At 45.2% G+C, this 19,319-nt stretch overlaps 1 protein-coding gene across 2 annotated transcripts in view; it reads left to right on the top strand.

Moving 5' to 3' along the window:
- GPR158 (G protein-coupled receptor 158) overlaps window positions 1-19,319 on the top strand; it is a 351,668-nt gene that overhangs the window by 301,049 nt on the left and 31,300 nt on the right. For both annotated transcript variants that reach the window (XM_051820964.2, XM_002717291.5), the window contains one exon: window positions 137-246. In XM_051820964.2, coding sequence (XP_051676924.2) covers window positions 137-246 — 110 coding nt within the window. The remainder of the gene's footprint in view (window positions 1-136; window positions 247-19,319) is intronic.

The raw sequence follows: 19,319 nt of genomic DNA, 5'->3' as shown, positions 1-19,319 counted from the left end.
AGCAAATGAGCAAAGCAGCATTTGCTAGATTACCCAAATGGGGGCTGTGTGTGAACGTCAGGTGTCAAAGCTCCGGCAGTGGCACGTGGGTCGTCAGCTGACACTGAAGGTTTTCCGTTCTGCTCCCCTCCCACAGGTGGTCATTCTGTACTTCGAGCCAAGCACATTTCGCTGCATTCTTCTCAGATGGACACGTCTTCTTGGGTTTGCCACCGTGTATGGAACTGTCACTCTTAAGCTTCACAGGTATGTTATGTGTCCCGAGACTTCACTGCAGTGGGAGGACCAGCCCGTTGGGCCGAATGCTTCAGGACTGTCCGCGTATGTGGTCCATTTCAAGGATGTAGGTAACGAGATTACACCTGTTTTTCACTTTCAAGGCATCATCTTTTGGATTCTCTGGAGAAATCTTTACTATAACCAAATTGAACAATATGTCTTAAATGTGCCCTTGGTTATGGAAAGTTTAATTCCGAATAGCAAACAAGTTTAGACAGTGAAGCAGAAAGGGATACACAGACGGGAGAGGTACACATCCAGAGCTACCCTGGAATCCTATGACGTAGACATTTGCGCTTACCACAGAGAAACCACTTCCTATTTCCCAGGCTCCAGGCCCCAGGGCCACGAAGGTGTTCCTGGGTCAACTTCGAAAAATCAAGTGTTCTCGATCTTCCTCCTTAACCAGTGTGCCCCAGTGACTGTCAGCGGCACTGTGCATGCCCTGAGCTACCAGGAAGGAGGAGGCAACACAATGCATCTCCTCTCCAGAAAGCCCCGAGATGCGTGGCAGGGACTGAGCACATACTAGCGATGAGTGCGTGAGTGACAGTGCTGGGTGCGGACATGACGGCCACGTCCATAGCTCTCCCACACTCAACCTGGTGGGAATCTCCTGACTCACTCGGCGCTGTCTCTGTGTGTTCCCCAGAGTCAGGAGCACATAACCCCGCGGGCTTCAAGGAGATGCTTGTAAGGGAGGGGGGTGCCGGCACGTCATTAAATAGCACCAAATTGTGCTGTGAGAAAATGCTTCCATTCCGGTTCTCTTTCAGTCCTTCTGACTAGCTCCAGAAGAAAGGCTAGTGCAGAGCGAGTGGATCTTTCACACCTGCTGAGCAGTTGCTAACTTGTGTCTGCAACAGGAGACTCGGGCTTCCAGCTCAGAGCTTCCACTGCTGTCGCAGCTCCGTCAGACTCAGTAGCTTTGTTTCAATGTATCCATCTTCATAGCTATGGTTAGCTAGTGGCTTTTCATGGATAAGGTGGCTAGCTCAAGTTTCCTTTAAAATATTTCAAAGCTATAAATAGCAGTTGGCTTAAAGAAAATGGTGGTTGCTGCACAGATACCACTGAAATCCCCAACGTGGCACACAGATGATGGGAATTTGGGAAACCAGGTGCCATCGTCATCTCAGACCGGAGTGAACAAGTGAACAATATTTTCTCTCTGTGTCTTCAGAAGTCATTCCAGTGAAAAGTCTCTTCACTGGAGGCTTAAACTGCATGGAAACTATTTATTTTTTAAAGATTTGTTTTATTTTTATTTGAAAGGCAGAGTTACAGAGAGGCAGAGAAGGGAGAGAAGTCTTCCATCTGCTGGTTCACTCCCCAGATGGCTATAATGGCCAGAGCTGGGATGATCCAAAGCCAGGAGCCAGGAACTTCTTCCAGGTCTTCTGTAGGGGCCCAAGGACTTGGGCCATCTTCCACTGCTTTCCCAGGCCATAGCAGAGAGCTGGATCAGAAGTGGAGCAGCTGGGACTCGAACCGGAACCCATATGGGATGCTGACACTACAGGTGGCAGCTTTACTTGCTACACCACAGCACCAGCCCCACATGGAAATGATTTCCAATGTAATGCACTGGTTATTCTCATCCTGTGTGAACCATGTGGCTTCACTATTCAGATCCCCCCCCCCATATTTCTTAAGTTTAACTGACTCCAATATTGTTGCGTTCTGTAAACTGAACCACCAGCCTCCCAGGAGAATCTGCGCAGCCTGAAGTTTGCACCGGCTGATGCAACCTTGCACCTCCCATGTTGGAAGCTGCACTTGACCATGTCATGATCCAGCTATGTGGTGAATGGACGAATGGGTGGGTGGTTACAGTGGATGGAGCCACACTGGGTGTTTTTTGCCTGGTATCTCTTAGATTTAAGCAGTGTGTCTCCCCAAGGAAGGACTCCTAAGCTTTCGTAAAGGCATGGTAGACAGGAAAGACAATTTGTGAGAAATCCAAATTGCTATAGCCTATTTATGTGACTAGTTGGTAAATTACTTTAACATCTGAGAATTGGTTTTCTCATCTATAAAATGCTTTAATATCTCATGTATACAGATTTAGTATATTTAATGATAGTATAGTTAGCCCCACTATCAGTAAAGGAGTTCAACAAATAGTATGAAAAGAAAGAGAACAAAACAAAACAAAACAGAACAGAACCTTGTTCCTCAATGGAAGAGACAAGGGCTGTAAACAGTCATCTATATTTGTTACACCAGATCAGGGAAAACATGATATCTGTCTCTTGGGGACGGGCTTATTTCATTAAGTATAATGGCTTCCAATTCTGACCATCTTGTTGAAAAAGAGAGAATTTTGGGTTTCCTTTTAACAGCTGAGTAGTACTCCATGGTATGTGGTGTGTGTGTGTGTATCATAGTTTCTTAATCCAGTCATCAGTTGATGGACATCTGAGTTGATTCGGTATCTTAGCTATCATAAATTGTGCTGCTGTGAACATGGGGTACAGATATATATAAAACTTGTATAACTTAAATAAAAAAAAAAGAATGTGGGAAATCAGGAACTCTGAACACATTGCAAGTGAAAGTGCAAATTAGAGTATACTTTAAAATTACAGTAACATCTCTCAGAATTACAAATGCACACGCCTTTTGGTTCTGCATTCCACATGAAGGAATTTTTTTTCTGTAGAAATATTTCAAATGTGTGAAATAAAATATGCAAAAATTTTTAAAATACTGTAATATCTCACCTATAAGCATATAAGGAAGAAATGTAATTTGAACATAAGAGGGGGCTTCAAAAGTTTGTAGTCGCTCATCTATAGAATACCAAACAAACTGAATGTACAGGAGCAAAATTGACATCTTGTGATTTGATTATTGTTTATGACCCTTGTCTGTCTTCCTCCAGAACAGGAATCTTTCCACTTTTTACTTGCAGAACTCTTCATTTAGAAGAGCATTAAGCCTCCCATTGTAAAGTAAATTGAAAGCATGTTACTGCAAAAGAATTAAAAGAAAAATAATGGAAGGAGGACAAGTGAGGGAGGAAGGTGTGGTTCTATTCTTGGAATGGTGTCTATGAAATGCAGGAAATCTGTTCTCTTTATATTAATCAGTTAAAACCTAAAAATGTTTGCAGATCATGCACATTATGGCAAAAATCTAGGCATGGATTTCAGAAATGTTTGCACCCAAACAAATTTATCATTCCATGTTCTGTGAAGTTGCCATAGCCCCCTGTCAGTGTATCAAGCGGGGTTTTTTGTTGCAAACCACAGAAGCTATGACTGAATTGGGCAGAAAGAGACTATGCCAGCAGGATGTGGGTGGTCACAGCTGAAAGACTCGCTCTGGAAGGGCCTGATTTGGGGTAGCTTGAGGGATGGAAGCCATCTGAGTGGAAAAGTGATGTTTCCTGAATCCTGCAGCCCCATTTTAGAGGGCGGGTTTGTTTTTTTATGTCAAGATTAAACTAAACAAACAAACAAACAAAAAAGCCAAAAACCTAAAACTAAGTTAGAACTGACTTTTTTCCAAAAATACTGTTAGACCTCCCAAGGCAGGAAACTCCAAGGATGGGTGTATGAAAGCGACTGTAACGGCCCCCGAGACAGGATAGCCGGGACAGACCGGAGCTTGTGTTTGTGTCAGCCGTTCCCTAGTTCCCTAAGGCCTCGTGGAAGGGCTAAAAGTCTTCCTCTACCACCTGGTCTCTCCCTGAGCGGCTGCTGTGTTTGCAGAATTCCTGCCGTGACGGAAGCTTGAGACTGACCTGAAGAAGTATGGGGTTCTCACTCTCTCTCCAGAACCGCCGCTCTGAGTCTGGATGGAAGCTTAAAGGGCTCATCCACTTTTTACCCAGTTGTCTCCTTTTCTCCATGGTGGACTGCCCCCACCTTTGAGGGTCATAGGTCAGAGACTCCCATAATAGTGCCCAGGATGATCCACAATGCAACATGGGGATGTACGAGTTGGTGGGAGGGTTGTAGTGCGTTCAAACACGGGAAACCTGGCTGAGAGATATTTTCTCCCAGGAATGTGACCACACAGGTGTGTGTCTTTCCACCATGTTCGATTTACTGGTCAAACACAAACGTACAAGGTTAGCTGGTAACGCACATCACTCACATCCAGGGAGGAGGAGAGGAAGGAGGACAGAAGCAGAGCTGGCCATCTGGGAGGCTCCAGTCGCCACATGGGGAAGTCAAGTTCATCAGGCTGTGGTTCCTCCGCAGGGCCAACATGGCCTGGTGCACTGAGCCAAAGTGCTCTCTCCCCTTCCATAGACCCCTGGGGTGGGGATGTCTCCTTATCCTGAAGTCCATGAGTCTCTGTGCCATGTGTTGAGGTCCTTCCTGGAGCTGAGCCCTGGTTCTGTGTGTGTGATCGCTAAGTCCTTCACTGATGTCCTTTGACTTAGCCAGAGCCACTGTGTATCATGTATCAAATGGAGACGCTGCGGCCAGCCTTGCCCACGCTCCATCCAGGGGTGGAGTGGTGCCCTTCAGGGAGCAGAGTTCCTGCACCAGCCTTGTTTGGAATCTCCAGGCTTTGTGACAAGGGGAGACAGACAAGCTTTTAGTGGTCTTTATCGTTGCCTTACATCCTCCAATGACAGTGCATGCCTTGTTGGCAGGCCATTCACGCCGAGCACTTTATTTGAACCCAGAACTTTTCCCCTTCCGGAGGAGGGAGGGATGGCTGAGGGAGGAAAGGAGAGAGGGCGCGAGAGAGGACAGGGTTTACCTATCAGTATAGAACATAAGGAAACAAAGGATTGGAAGAGGCAGAGATAAGCACCATCCATGTAGAAGCAGGCGTTTCCTTCAGCAGCCACAGACCTGTCTTAGTACATGAATGATGTAATGCGACCAGGAAGGACATCTAGCGTGTGCACGGGTGTGTGTAGGCACACAGTACCAGCCAGGCCAGGTGTTGGGTGGTTAGCTGTCGGTTTAAGAATCTTTGGGAGGCAGTAGCTCTTTCTTTTTTTGAATTTTTTTATTTTAAGGAATACAACTTTATGAACTTAATACAGACAGACTTGGGAACGTGATGATTCTTACCCCCCTCCTCATCCCCCCCCCCATACTCCTGCATTTCTTCCTCCTCCCTCTTCCTTTCCCATTCTTACTTTTTACAAAGATCAATTTTCAGTTAATTTTTGTACTCACAAGATTAACCCTACACTAAGCAGAGAGTTCACCAATTAAGATGAAGAAAAGAACAAAACCAAGCAAACAAGAAAAACATTGTCCCTCAACAGTCAAGGTAAGAGCTGTTCAAAATCAGCGCATCTCAGAGTGTCAGTTTCACTCCTAAGGATTACATTTTAAGTACTCTATTGGTCACCACAGATCAGAGAGACCATATGGTATTTGTCTTTTTGTGACTGGCTTGTTTCACTAAGTGTAATGGTTGCCAGTTACATCCATTTTGTTGCAAATGATGGCATTTCATTTTTTTTACTGCAGTATAGTATTCCATAGTGTATATATACCATAATTTCTTTATCCAGTCTTCAGTTGATGGCCATCTGGATTGATTCCATATCTTAGCTAATGTAAATTGAGCTAAAATGAATGTGGGGGTGCAGATCACTCTTTCATATGCTGATTTCATTTCCTTTGGATAAATTCCCAGGAGTGGGATGCCAGGGTCTTATGGTAGGGCTGTTTTCAGCTCTCTGATATCTCTGTAAAGTCTTCCACAGTGACTGTACCAGTTTACGTTCCCACCAACAGTGATTAAGCTACTCTCCTCCCTACATCCTCATCAGCATTTGTTGTTTGTTGATTTCTGTATGAGAGCCATTCTAATGAGGGTGAGGTGAAACCTCAACTGTGGTTTTGATTTGCATTTCCCTGATGGCTAGTGATCTTGAGCATTTTTACACGTGTCTGTTGGCCATTTGAATTTCCTGTCATGAAAAATGTTCAGGTTCTATGCCCATGTCTTGACTAGGTCATTTGTTTTGTGGTTATTGAGTTTCCTGAGCTCTTTATAGATGCTGGAAGTTAATCCTTTGTCAGTTGCGTAGTTTGCAAGTCTTTCTCCCATTCTGTTGGTTGCCTCTTCACTTTGCTGAGTGTTTTGCAGTGCAGAAGCTTCTCAGTGTGATGTAATCCCCCTTGTTAATTTTGGCTTTGACTGCCTGTGTTTCTGGGGTCTTTTCCAAGAACTCTTTCCCTATGTCAATGTCTTGTAGAATGTCCCTGGTGTTTTCTAGTAATTTGATGGTATCCCATTGTCGATTTAGGTCTCTGATCCATTTTGAGTGGATTTCTGTGTAAGATGTAAAGTAGGGGTCTTGTTTCACCTGCATACTGGAGATCCAGTCTTCCAAGCACCATTTGTTAAAGAGACTGTCTTGGCTCCAGGGGTTGATTTTTGCTTCTTTGTCAAAGATAAGTTGGCTGTAGGTGTGGGGTTTCTATTCTGTTCCGTTGGTCTCCATGTCTGTTTTTGTGCAGTGCCAGGCTGTCTTGATTGTAACTGCCCTGTCGTGAGTCTCGAGGTCTGGTGTTGTGATGCCTCCAGCTTTGTTTTATTGTTTAAGATTACATTAGCTATTTGGCGTCTCTTGTGTTTCCATGTTAATTTTAGCATCATTTTTCTAGATCTGAGAAAAATGTTGTTGGTATTTTGACTGGGATCACATTGAATCTATACATTGCTTTTAGTAGTATGGACATTTTGAAGAAGTTGATTCTTCTAGTCCATGAAAACGTAAGATTTTTTTCCACTTTTTTATGTCCTCTATTTCTTTCTTTAATGTTCTATAATTTTCAGCAGAGATCTTTGATGTCTTTGGTTAAATTTATTCCAAGATATTTAACTTTTTGTAGCTATTGTGAATGGGATTGTTCTTAGAAGATCTTTCTCAGCTGTGGCATTGTCTGTGTATACAAAGGCTATTGATTTTTGTGTGTGATTTTATGTCCTGATACTTTACCAACTCTTTTATGAGTTCCAATAGTCTCTCCATGGAGTCGTTTGGATCCCCTGTATATAGAATCATGCCGTCAGCAATAGGGATAGTTTGACTTCCTCCTTCCCTATTTGTATCCCTTTGATGTCTTTTTCTTGGCCTGATGGCTCTGGCTAAGACGTCCAGGACTATATTAAATAGCAGTGGTGAAAATGGATGTCCTTGTTTCATTCTGGATCTTATGGGAATGCCTCCAGTTTTTCCCCGTTAAGTAGGACGCTGGCTGTGGGTCTGTTATAAATTGCCTTGATCATGTTGAGGAACGTTCCTTCTATACCCAATTTGTTGAAGGTTTTAATCATAACAGGATGTTGAATTTTGTCAAATGCTTTCTCTGCATCTATTGAGATAATCAGATGGATTTTGGTCTTCAGCTTGTTAATGTGGTTTATCATACTTACTGATTTTTAGATGTTGAACCATACCAGGGATAAATCCTGTTTGGTCCAGGTGAGGTGTTGTTGGATTCAGTTGGCTAGTATTTTCTTGAGGATTTTTGCATCTGTGTTCATCAGAGATATTGGTCTATAGCTCTCTTTCTCTGCCATATCTTCTTTTTGGCTTAGGAATTAAGGTGATGCTGGCTTCATATAAGGAATTTGGGAGGATTCCCTCCCTTTCGGTTGTTTTGAATAGCTTGAGAAGAATTGGAGTTCTTTAAATGTCTGGTAGAATTCAGCAGTGAAGCCATCCGGTCCTATGCTTTTCTTTGTTGGGAGGGTCTTTATTACTGATCCAATCTCTATCTTGGTTATTATTGGTCTATTAAAGTTTTCTGTGTCTTCATGACTCAATCTTGGTAGACTGTATGTGTTCATGAATCTGTCCATTTCTTCTGGGTTTCCCAATTTGTTGGAAAATAGTTCTCTGTAGTAATTCCTGATGCTTCTTTTTATTTCTATAGTGTCTATTGTTACATTTCCTTTTTCATCTCTGATTTAGTTGATTTGGGTCTTCTTTTTTTTTTTCCCATTGGGCCAATGGTGTGTCAGTTTTTTTATTTTTTGAAAAAACATCTTTTTGTTTTGTTGATCTTTTGTATTTTTTGTTTCAATTTTGTTTATTCTCTAATTTTAATTATTTATTTTCTCCTACTAGTTTTAGGTTTTGTTTGCTGTTGTTTTTTAGATCCTTGAGATGCATTGATAGCTCACTTATTTAGTGACTTTCTAGTTTGTTGATGTAGGCACTAATTGCTGTGAACACCCTCCCACCACCGCCCTGGGTGAGCAGTCACCCTGCTGTCCTGAGGGATCCGGGCCAACTCAAAAAGGGGCAGTTCACTAAGCTCTCCCTCCCACTGTATCAACAGCGGTACAGGCCCGTGCAATCCAATCGCACCTGGTTTGCCTGGGTGGGCGCCCTCCCCAATGCAGGCGGCTGGTCTTCTGTCTGGTTGCACCTTTCTGCGTGTCTGCTCCTTCCGCACAGGTCTGGGCTGTTTCTGCTGCCTTTGCAGGACCTCCTACTGCAGGTGCCCCTGAGAGTGGACTCTCTCCACTTTTTTTAATATTAATTTCGCCCGGCCTAAATCAGACCACCCTGTCGCTATTCTGCCACCTTGGAGCACGGCAGTAGCTCTTAGTTAAGAAAAGCTAGGTATATTTTCAGGAAGCAAACTGAGAAAATGTCTTTTTTTTTTTTTTTTTTTTTTGATAGAGTTAGACAGTGAGAGAGTGAGACAGAAAGAAAGGTCTTCCTTTTTCCGTTGGTTCACCCCCCAAATGGCTGCTACGGCTGGTGCGTTGCACCGATCCGAAGCCAGGAGCCAGGTGCTTCCTCCTGGTCTCCCATGCGGGTGCAGGGCCCAAGGACCTGGGCCATCCTCCACTGCCTTCCCGGGCCACAGCAGAGAGCTGGCCTGGAAGAGGAGCAACCGGGACAGAACTGGCACCCCAACCGGCACTAGAACACTGGGGTGCCAGCACTGCAGGTGGAAGATTAGCCTAGTGAGCCAGCGGTGCCCCGGCCCTGAGGAAATGTTTTTAAATTGAAAGGAAACGGAGCCAGGCACCACCTCCGTCATATTAACCCGTGAAGTAGCCTTGAACCAGGAGCTGTGCACACTGCGTTCTGACTGGGGAGTGGCAAAGGCTCCCCGTCTGATGCTGCTAACAATAGGGCTGCCAGGCCCTTCTGCTGAGTTCACCGTGGTTTCTTGTCTCTACTGGCGCTTACTCTGGGGTGCAGAACACGTTCAAGTGCAGTGTTACTCCTAGGGATATTTGAGACCCACGTTGGGATGGGTGTTTGGCACAGCTCTTAGATACTGCCTGGGATGCCCACATGCCATATGAGAGCGGCTGAGTTCAAGTTCAAGTCCCAGCCCCACTTCCAATGCAGCCTCCTGCTGAAGCACACCCTGAGAGACAACAGGTGATGGCCCAGGTACCAGGGTCCCTGCCACCCATGTAGAGACCTGGATTGAATTCCAGGATCCCCGCATTTGGACTGCCCTAGCCCTGGCATTTGGGGAGTGAACCAACAAACCGATGAAAGATTCCCTCTCTCTCTCTCCCTCTCTCTCTCTCTCTCGGTCTCTGTCTCTCTGATTTCACATGCATTCAAAAGAATTTTTTAAAGAACCACTTTATTCATCAGAAAAATAGGGACTCATTTCTAAGCTTCCGAGGACTATCACTTTCCCGGTCTGATTTCAGGTACTGTTTGGACAGGAAGCTGAGCAAATGTCAAAGCTACAGAAAGTTCTGTACCCTGGGAGGTGCGCTGGAAGTTACTCGGTGTCCCGGGTGAATGAGCCTCACCTTGGACCCATCAGAGCTTCTCGAGTCTTAGTGCCGTAGCCAGGTGCCTCCCAGAGAGGTGACGTGCTCAACCCGAACTCTCAGAGGCTGAAGGGTGTACATTGCTCTTCCAGAATTAACTCTAATACTGGCACTCGAAGCAATTGACCAAAAAGTAGGGTTTTCTAAGTGGCTTTGCCTTCCTCTTTTGTCACCTCATTATGGGTCACCCTGGGCTTTCTGAGATGGGCACTTAAACAGCCCCACTACAGACAGAGTGACCATTTTGTATCATGTTGGATGGAACAGGAAACATCAGCAGTCATTTGGCTCCTTGCGAGTATAAATCGACTTCATAATTGCACTGCTGAAGGAAGCCTTGGCGTGGCATGGACCCTACGAGACCCGTGCACATACAGAAGTACCTGTGTGCTCCCCTGATCCGAGCTCGTTCTCAGAAACAGTGTAGTTAGTCTGCAGCGCTGAAGGCCCTACGTCTGGGTCATTCTCAGCACTTGTATCCCTGGAGGGAGGCCTCGGAAGCCTGAGAACCGAGAGGCGGCACCTTCTGTGCCCGGCACGCCCCTCTCCCTCCTTGGCACACTCCCGGTTTGTCTCCAGCACCCAGGCCCTCATTAGCTGTTGCGAATCCCTCTCAGAACCATAAAACAGCACCCCAAAGCTCCAGAATGTTAACGAAGACGTAGTTGATCAGCCAGATCTCTGTGCAGACCGTCACTCAGTGGCAACTCCACTGAAGTGCTGGACTTTGATTTCTTCCCTGGCTAGCGATGGATGGTGTGGTATTCCCTTCCAGTGCTGGGTGGCAGCGGTGAGCGCAGCTCCCAGCCTGCCCCGCGGACAAGAGGCAAACCGATGCAGGCTCTGTAGTGAAACGTGTCGCTGAGCCGGGGTGTTCAGTAGGCAAGGGCAATCAGTGCATTTCAACATTTGATAGTTTCAACTTAGGATGGGTGTTGCTGGACGTAACCCAACTGTAAGTCGAGGGGCGGCTGTATTCGTAGAGAATCAGAGAGAACCTTTTGAACAACAGTTGAAATAAAAGGAAAATTTGCTTTCATTGTACTTCCAGAACATACTGACTACTACATGTGAGTGAAATAGGAATGCAGTTCACTCGGAAAACTTGGGAGACTCCACGCTTTCCTTACTCTGTCTGACTTCATGTGTCCTGTCTGCTTTGTTGTATGACACATACCTTTGAAATACACTTTATTTTATAACATTTGCACTCAAACATTTTCAATATTGAATTCCTCTTTTTAAACATGTTTATATATTATATGATCTAATTACAACATCGTTCTACTTCTAGGTTTCTAAAAAGAGGCTTGCATTGGTGTATTTAATTTAAGGGCTATATCCATGTTTGATACAAGAGATATTTTGTTACTCCGGTTGTTAGGGTTTTAACTTGGTCTGTGCATATATGTATAGGTGTGTTTTCTAATCAATTTTAAAATTACAAACTAAAACCTACCTAGTAGTTCAGAAATAGTACTTCTCAGACAGTAGATGCTAATTTATTAGCCTAAAGTTCTTTGTTAGCAACTGTCTGTCCCAATTTTATACACCACGTGGTGGAAATATTGCTCACCCTTGTGTGAAGCAGATAAGCAACTAAGAAATAAGATTATTTCCTTTATGCAAAAAAAAAAAAAAAAAAAAAAGAAATAAGAAAGGAGGGAAGCCAAGCTGTCTTAAAGGCCAACACTCTGCTTCCACAAGCTGCTGCCTGCTGCTGTCTCCCGCCTGCTGCTGTCTGGGCTCAGAGTCAGGGACTTGGGTTGTTTTTCCATGGATATATTGATGATCTTTCCAATGTGCCATGGGTCACCTGGGACCTGGTTACTCTGCTGCCCCTCACCCAGCCTTCGCAGTGTCCAGTCAAAAAAACTAAACTCAATTGTGTTTTCATTTACAGAGAGTTCCAAGTGATCCTGACTTGTTTGTTTTTTGATCCACTGGTTATTTGGTTTCCACGTATCTGAAGGATTTCCCATAGATCTCTCTGTGGGCTGTGATCAGAGCACATACCTTGTATGACTTGAGTCCTCTTCAAAATACTGAGGTTTTTTTGTGTGTGTGTGTGTGGTTTTTTTTTTTTTTTTTTTTTTTTTTTTTTTTTTTTTTTTTTTTTTTATGTCTCAGGATATGACCTGCCTTGTTTAACTGTTCCATGGGGACTTGAAGGGTTTGTTTGATAAGGTTATTTCAAATCTTTTATATCTTCACCAATTTTCCCTCAGCTCACTCTGTTACTGAGAGAAGATGTGGGATGTTTTTTTTCTCATCGTGGTTCTATCAGTCTTTGCCACTTGAAGTTGCTCTCAGAGGTGTAAACATTTAGAGCTCATGATGACCTTCACCGTGCCTTCTAATAGTCCCTGCCCTGAAGTCTGCTGTGTTGATGTTAATATGGTCCCTCTAGTTTTGTGTTAGTGTGGTATATCTTTGCTTCCATCATTTTACTTTTAGCCTATTTTTATCTTGATATATAACGTGCATTTCTTATAAGAAGCATATTGTTGGGCCTTCCTTCTTTCTAATCTGCTGGACAAGCTCTGCTTTTTGATTGATATGTTGAGACTGTTACCTTTAAGCCTGACTGTTGATAAGCTTGTGATTTTAGGTGATGTTACCTATGTTCCTTCCACTGTGCCAGCCACTCACCTGGCCTCCGGTTGCTCTAAAGTCCTTCACCCAGCGTTTGCAAGTATCTAGTCCATTGAACTGTCGGACAGACAGTTCAGTGACAGAAGTATGGCTCTTCCAGATATTCCTAGGAAGACACAAACTACTGGAGTGGCTCCAGAGGAAATTTTGTCAGAAATCAACAAACTGATCTGAAAAGTCATAAGAGCAAAGGGCCCAGAGCTGTCAAAATAACCTTGATAAAACAAACCGAAGAACTCACACTTCCTGTTTTGTTTTTAATTTACTTCAAAGCTACAGCAATCAAGAGAAGGAAGGTGGTACTGGCCTAGGGAGAGACATAGGTCAGTGGAACAGGATTGAAAGTCAACGTTGTGGTCAGTTGATTTCTGTGTGTGTGTGGTGGGCAGGATGTGAAACAGTTCAGTGGAGACAGAGTAGTCATTTTGGCCATGATGCTGGGTTAACTGGATAGCCACTTTTTTTTTTTTTTAAGGGAAAGAGTTTATTGGGGGAAACCTGACAGACTGGAGGGAAGGGGTGAAGAAGGAAAAGAGGGAGAAGGAGAGCATGAGAAGGGGAGAGAGGGAGAGGGAGAGAGAGAGTTGTTCAGGAACAGATCTTTTTTAAAACCTCGCCGGGGGAATGGGCAGGTTGGGAGGTAGGAGCAGGGAATCCCATTAGGATGGGGATGGGGCTGACATTGGTGGTTGGGCGACGTGGCCACCTGGCTTCCAGCAATGGTGGGGGCTAGAGTCTAGGATGGTGTCAGGATATAGATCGCGCCATAGATACGACTGCACCATTTTACTAACATTTCCCCCTTTTGTTTTCTATAAAGCAGGAGTTGTATGTGATTACGTTAGTCCCAAAGTCCAGGAGGGGTAGAGGGACGATGATGTCTTTAGAACTAGTTCCTGCTGACATGGGCGACGAGGTGCTCTTTGCTGCGATGGGGCGATGTCTCAGGCCGCTGTCTCCTGGGTGGGGAGCCAAGTGTATCCCTGTAGCAGCATCTGGTTGACCACCTGGTTGCTGAAGGCCTTGTTCATTCCATTACCACCTCCTGTAAACACTTAGACACTGTAGTATAAAAGACAGAGTGAGAATAGCAACCAATGATCCTAAGAGTGGCATTAACCAGGTAATGAGAGGATTTCACAGGGGAGGGAAGTGGGCGGGGTCTGTGGACCCTTGTGAGGACTATTTGATGGACATGGTTTAAAGTTGATTCTACCCTGGGGCAGCCAGATATTCCAAGATGAAAAAATGAGGCTGTACCTCTGCCTTACACCGTTTACAAAAACTAATTCCAAGTGGATCGCAGACCTAAATTTAAGAGTTAAAACTGGCTGGCGCTGCGGCTCACTAGGCTAATCCTCCGCCTAGCGGCACCGGCACCCCAGGTTCTAGTCCTGGTCGGGGCACCAGATTCTGTCCCGGTTGCCCCTCTTCCAGGCCAGCTCTCTGCTGTGGCCAGGGAGTGCAGTGGAGGATGGCCCAAGTGCTTGGGCCCTGCACCCGCATGGGAGACCAGGATAAGTACCTGGCTCCTGGCTTCGGCCACAGCGCGCTGGCTGCGGCAGCCATTGGAGGGTGAACCAACGGCAAAGGAAGACCTTTCTGTCTGTCTCTCTCCAGTGTCCACTCTGCCTGTCAAAAAATAAAAAAAGGAGTTAAAACTGTAAAACTCTTGAGAAGAAGAAAAAATAGGTACAAATATTTATAACCTTGCAGAAATATCAAGAGCACAAGTAACAAACAAGATCAGTTGGACTTAGTCAAAATTGAGCATTTTTATGAATTAAAGGACACTATTAAGAAAGTAAAAAAAATTCACAGGATGGGAGAAAATATTTGAAATTCATTATTTAATGAAATTCTAGTATCCAGATTATGTAAAGAATTTTTATGGGGGCCAGTGCTGTGCCATAGCAGGTAAAGCCACTGCCTGAAGTGCCCACATCCCATATGGGCACTGGTTCAAGTCCTGGCTGCCCCTCTTCTGATCCAGCTCTCTGCTGTGGCCTGGGAAAGCAGTAGAAGATGGCCCAAGTCCTTGGACCCCTGCATTTGCATGGGAGACCTGGAAGAAGCTCCTGGTTCCTGGCTTCAGATCAGTGCCTCTCTCACTCACTCGCTCTCTCTCTAACTCTCTCACTTTCTCGCCCCCCCCCCCCGCCTCTCCTTCTCTCTGTGTGTAACTCTTTCAAATAAATAAATTTTAAAAAATTTTAGGACTCAACAATTAGAGGACAAACAACCTAATTGTTAAAATAGGAATTGAATTGAATTGAATTGAATTGATGGTTTTCCAAAGAAGATATTTAATGGTCTTCATGAACATGAAAATACGCTTAACTTTTCATTAGTTATGAGAGGTATTCAAGTCAAACCACAGTGAGATGTCACCACAAACCCTGGAAGATAGCTACGTGAAAATGGCAAGCAAACTGTTGGTATAAGGACATGAAGAAATGGAACACTTTATACATTGCCTATGGGACTGTAGATGGTGTGGCTATATTATGAAATAGTTTGCAGTTCCTCAAATATTAGAGTCCAGTAATCCCACTCCAAGGTCTGTGTCCGTAAGAATGAAAATACAGTCAACACAAAAAAATTGTACACAAATTTCATAGCAATATTAATTAATGCTTATACCAAATATTACTTATAAAAATACTCATGATAGCCAAGACATGAAAGCAACTCAAACGTCCATCCGCCAATGAGTAGATAAATAAAATGTAGTAATTTGATACAATGGAATATTATTCAGTCATAAAAAGAAACAGAGTACTTAATTATGCTATATTAAGGATAATCCTTAAGTCATTGTATTAATTAAAGGAGCCAGGCATAAACGGCTACATATTTTATGATTCCATTTATAAGAAATGTTCATAGTGGCTTGACGATGTGTATTTTTATCCATTTTTACTCCATTCTGTAAATAAAAGGGTTGCTGCAAAATCAGCAAAAAAAAAAAGTGAATGTTCTGAAAATTGAAATCTTTCCACTACTGGAAGCTTTTAAAAATTAATTTGTATTTTATTTAAAAAGCAGAGCGAGGGGCCGGCGCTGTGGCATAGTAGGGAAAGCCACCGCCTGCAGTGCCGGCATCCCATATGGGTGTCAGTTCAAGACCCAGCTCCTCCACTTCTGATCCAGCTCTCTGCTATGGCCTGGGATAGCAGTAGAAGATGGCTCAAGTCCTTGGGCCCCTGCACCAGCGTGGGAGACCCGGAGGAGACTCCTGGCTTTGGATCGGCACAGCTCCAGCCGTTGTGGCTAATTGGGGAGTGTACCAGTGGATGGAAGACCTCTCTCTCTCTCTGCCTCTCCTTCTCTCTCTGTGTAACTCTGACTTTCAAGTAAAATAAATAAATCTTTTTTTTTTTTTTTTTTTTTTTTGACAGGCAGAGTGGACAGTGAGAGAGAGAGACAGAGAGAGAAAGGTCTTCCTTTGCCGCTGGTTCACCCTCCAATGGCCGCCGCTGCAGCCGGCGCACCGCGCTGATCCTGGCAGGAGCCAGGAGCCAGGTGCTTTTCCTGGTCTCCCATGGGGTGCAGGGCCCAAGCACCTGGGCCATCCTCCACTGCACTCCCTGGCCATAGCAGAGAGCTGGCCTGGAAGAGGGGCAACCGGGACAGAATCCGGCGCCCCAACCGGGACTAGAACCCGGTGTGCCGGCGCCGCAAGGTGGAGGATTAGCCTATTGAGCCACGGCGCCGGCTCAAAATAAATAAATCTTTAAAAAAAAAGCAAGCAGAGAGAGCGATAAAGGTCTTGCATCCACTGATTTCCTTCCTAAGTGCCCACAGCAGCTGTGGCTGAGCCAGGCTGCAGCCAAGATGCAGGAACTCAACCAGGGCTCCCCGCTGGGGACGGGCATCCAGCTTCTCGAGCGACCACCTGCTGCCTCCCAGGGCCAAGCACTCTGATCTGGGATACTGGTGTCCCAAGCTGTGACCTAACGACTGCCTTCTCCTGGAGGCCGTGTATTCTGGCATCAGCATAATAAACACTCAAAAACGTATCTGGCAGACTAGAGCAGTCAGCCTAGTGGACAGGCACCTGCTCCAATCTTAAACCTCTGAGGAAGAATGAGAACAACGGCTCTTGAATGCTAACCTGCAGCTGACTCCCGGGAAGGGGTTATTCAAGTAGATTGCTGGACCCCCTGTCCACTTTCGCACCCCATAGTTCTGGATGCAATGTGAGGATGCGTCTTTCTAACAAGCTTCCAGGTGATAGTGATGGTTCTGGTTTGGGAGCCACTGGCCCAGATAGCTGGCAGCGTCTACACTGAGACATGAAAGGATACACAGAATTGAGCAAGACTGTGTTTGTATTGATGGAGGCAGGGGCAGTGAGAGAAGTCGAGGGCAGAGGGGTGGGCAGCGGGCACCTGCTCTTAGCCCACAGGGACCTGCAGAACTGCGGGGAGGGGAGCAGTCAGAGAAGAGGCTGCTGAGGGAAGGAGGAAGCAGTCTTCAAAGGAGCTTTGTCGTAGGATAGAGGGACTGGACGTTGGGTGGAGAGAGCCACCACTTTGTCGTAGGATAGAGGGACTGGACGTTGGGTGGAGAGAGCCACCACTTTGTCGTAGGATAGAGGGACTGGACGTTGGGTGGATATAAACAGGATGCACCGTGATCCTAAGACCATTATTAAAGACACAGTAGTGTCCCCATTTCATTGTAAGTCAATGGTAGAGAAATGCATCATATTCCAATTTATAAAAGCCCATACACGGAAATGCTGAGATTGAAGCACAGGGCTATATCCATATGTCTCCTGTCGTTTGGAAGCCCATAAAGTCAGTAATAAAGGAGATTCATGGGTGCTTCTGCTCTGGTTATTCCTTTTTGGAAATGAGATTATGGGATTTATGACAATCTTGAATTCTCAGGCTATACAATAAATGCCCAAAGCATCATCAGGAAGACGTGGGGTTCTCTAATAATTTAGAAGTGGGATTTTTTTGTTGTTGTTGTTAAAAGATGAGCAAACTCAGATCACATATATTTCCTTTGCAAAAAAGAGAATTCCCCTAATAGAGAGCTGTTTTAAGGGAGACGGGTAACTAATGAATCCATGGCTAGCTCTCTTTGAGGTTCAGTGTTTGAACGAGGAGTGTGCCAATCTCCAAGTTTCAGGAAATGGGCGGTCTCCTGACTTTCTCTGAAGCAGTGTCTGTCCACCTGAGGAAAGCTCCCTACAGATTCCTGGGTGTGAGGGGCTAAACTTCGTGGAACCCAGAAGGAATATTCAAAACGGGGCAGAGTTAGGGGCGGGCTCAAGCACCACCAATTCCATGCCCTTTTTAGGAACTTTCCACAGTGCCATGTCTTCAGGGGCATGGATGGGATGTGGTGTGTCCCACATGGGGTGGGAGTGGGTGTGTCCCACATGGTAACTTTGTTAAAAGGACCTACAGATCAGGGGGAGGCGCGCAGCCTGCAGCCATGTTGGCTGTTTCCAGCAGGTGCTGGTGACAAGTTCACATCGTGGCTCTGCTACTTGGGAAGGGGTGGGGGCTCACGCAGTGCACAGAAAGGGAAGGGAGTGTGGGTGGCGCTCAGAAGGCGCTTGCCATGGGGGCCAGGCCAGGTGTAGTGCAGGCTGGCTGCTGCTGTCCTGGTGGTGGGCCATGGCTGTTGAAGCATAATACACCTGTAGCTGTCGGTCATCAAACCCGCAGTGTGAGTGGGGCTGTCCGTTCCCACATGGTTGGGCTGGTGCAGTACTGCCCGCGCTGATGTGTGTGTTGGCAAGGAGCTGCCAGACCTCCTCCCCTAGACACCTATGTTCTCACAACAACAGCATCTTGTGGTACCAATTTATATGCATCAGTTCAAGCTGTTTGATAATAATATATAAATGAACCAAAGAGCCATTCACCTATCTTTTTAAAATAAGAGCCTCTCTTTGACTATGGGTCTGATGCTTGGTGTACGTGTTCCTTGTACCAAATCACCAAAATGCATTGCCTATTGCATTGCGTTGCTGTGCTTGTGTTCATAATGCTGGTTCTTTACCCATGAAAACAGAAGGAAGTTTTCCAATTAATCTGAGCATGCAGTGTTTCTAGATATTATTTTATTGATCATCCACATATATTAAAATGTCCTCACTTTCATGTAAGTTAACATGGCATTTCAGCATCTTGTTTAAGCGTTCTTCCAAAGCATTCAAGATAGATTTTATAGAAACAAGTCTCCCTTTGTTTTAAAATCATGTATGATTATTTTTATTTAATGCTTACTTAAATTAGATAGCATGATAACACTGGGCATAATCTGAGAACAAACACAAATGATTCTTTTTTTATATAAAGATTTATTTATTTATTTGAAAGTCAGAGTTACACAGAGAGAGGAGAGGCAGAGAGAGAGAGAGAGAGGTCTTCCATCCGCTGGTTCACTCCCCAGTTGGCCGCAACGGCCGGAGCTGGGCCAATCCGAAGCCAGGAGCCAGGAGCTTCTTCCTGGTCTCCCATGCGGTTGCAGGGGCCCAAGGACTTGGGCCATCTTCTTTTGCTTTCCCAGGCCACAGCAGAGAGCTGGATGGGAAGTGGAGCAGTCGGGTCTCGAACAGGCGCCCATATGGGATGCTGGTGCTTCAGGCTAGGGCGTTAACC

Source organism: Oryctolagus cuniculus, chromosome 13, assembly GCF_964237555.1.
Source record: "Oryctolagus cuniculus chromosome 13, mOryCun1.1, whole genome shotgun sequence".
NCBI lineage: Eukaryota > Metazoa > Chordata > Mammalia > Lagomorpha > Leporidae > Oryctolagus > Oryctolagus cuniculus.
This window is presented reverse-complemented; position numbering and strand designations above follow the sequence as displayed.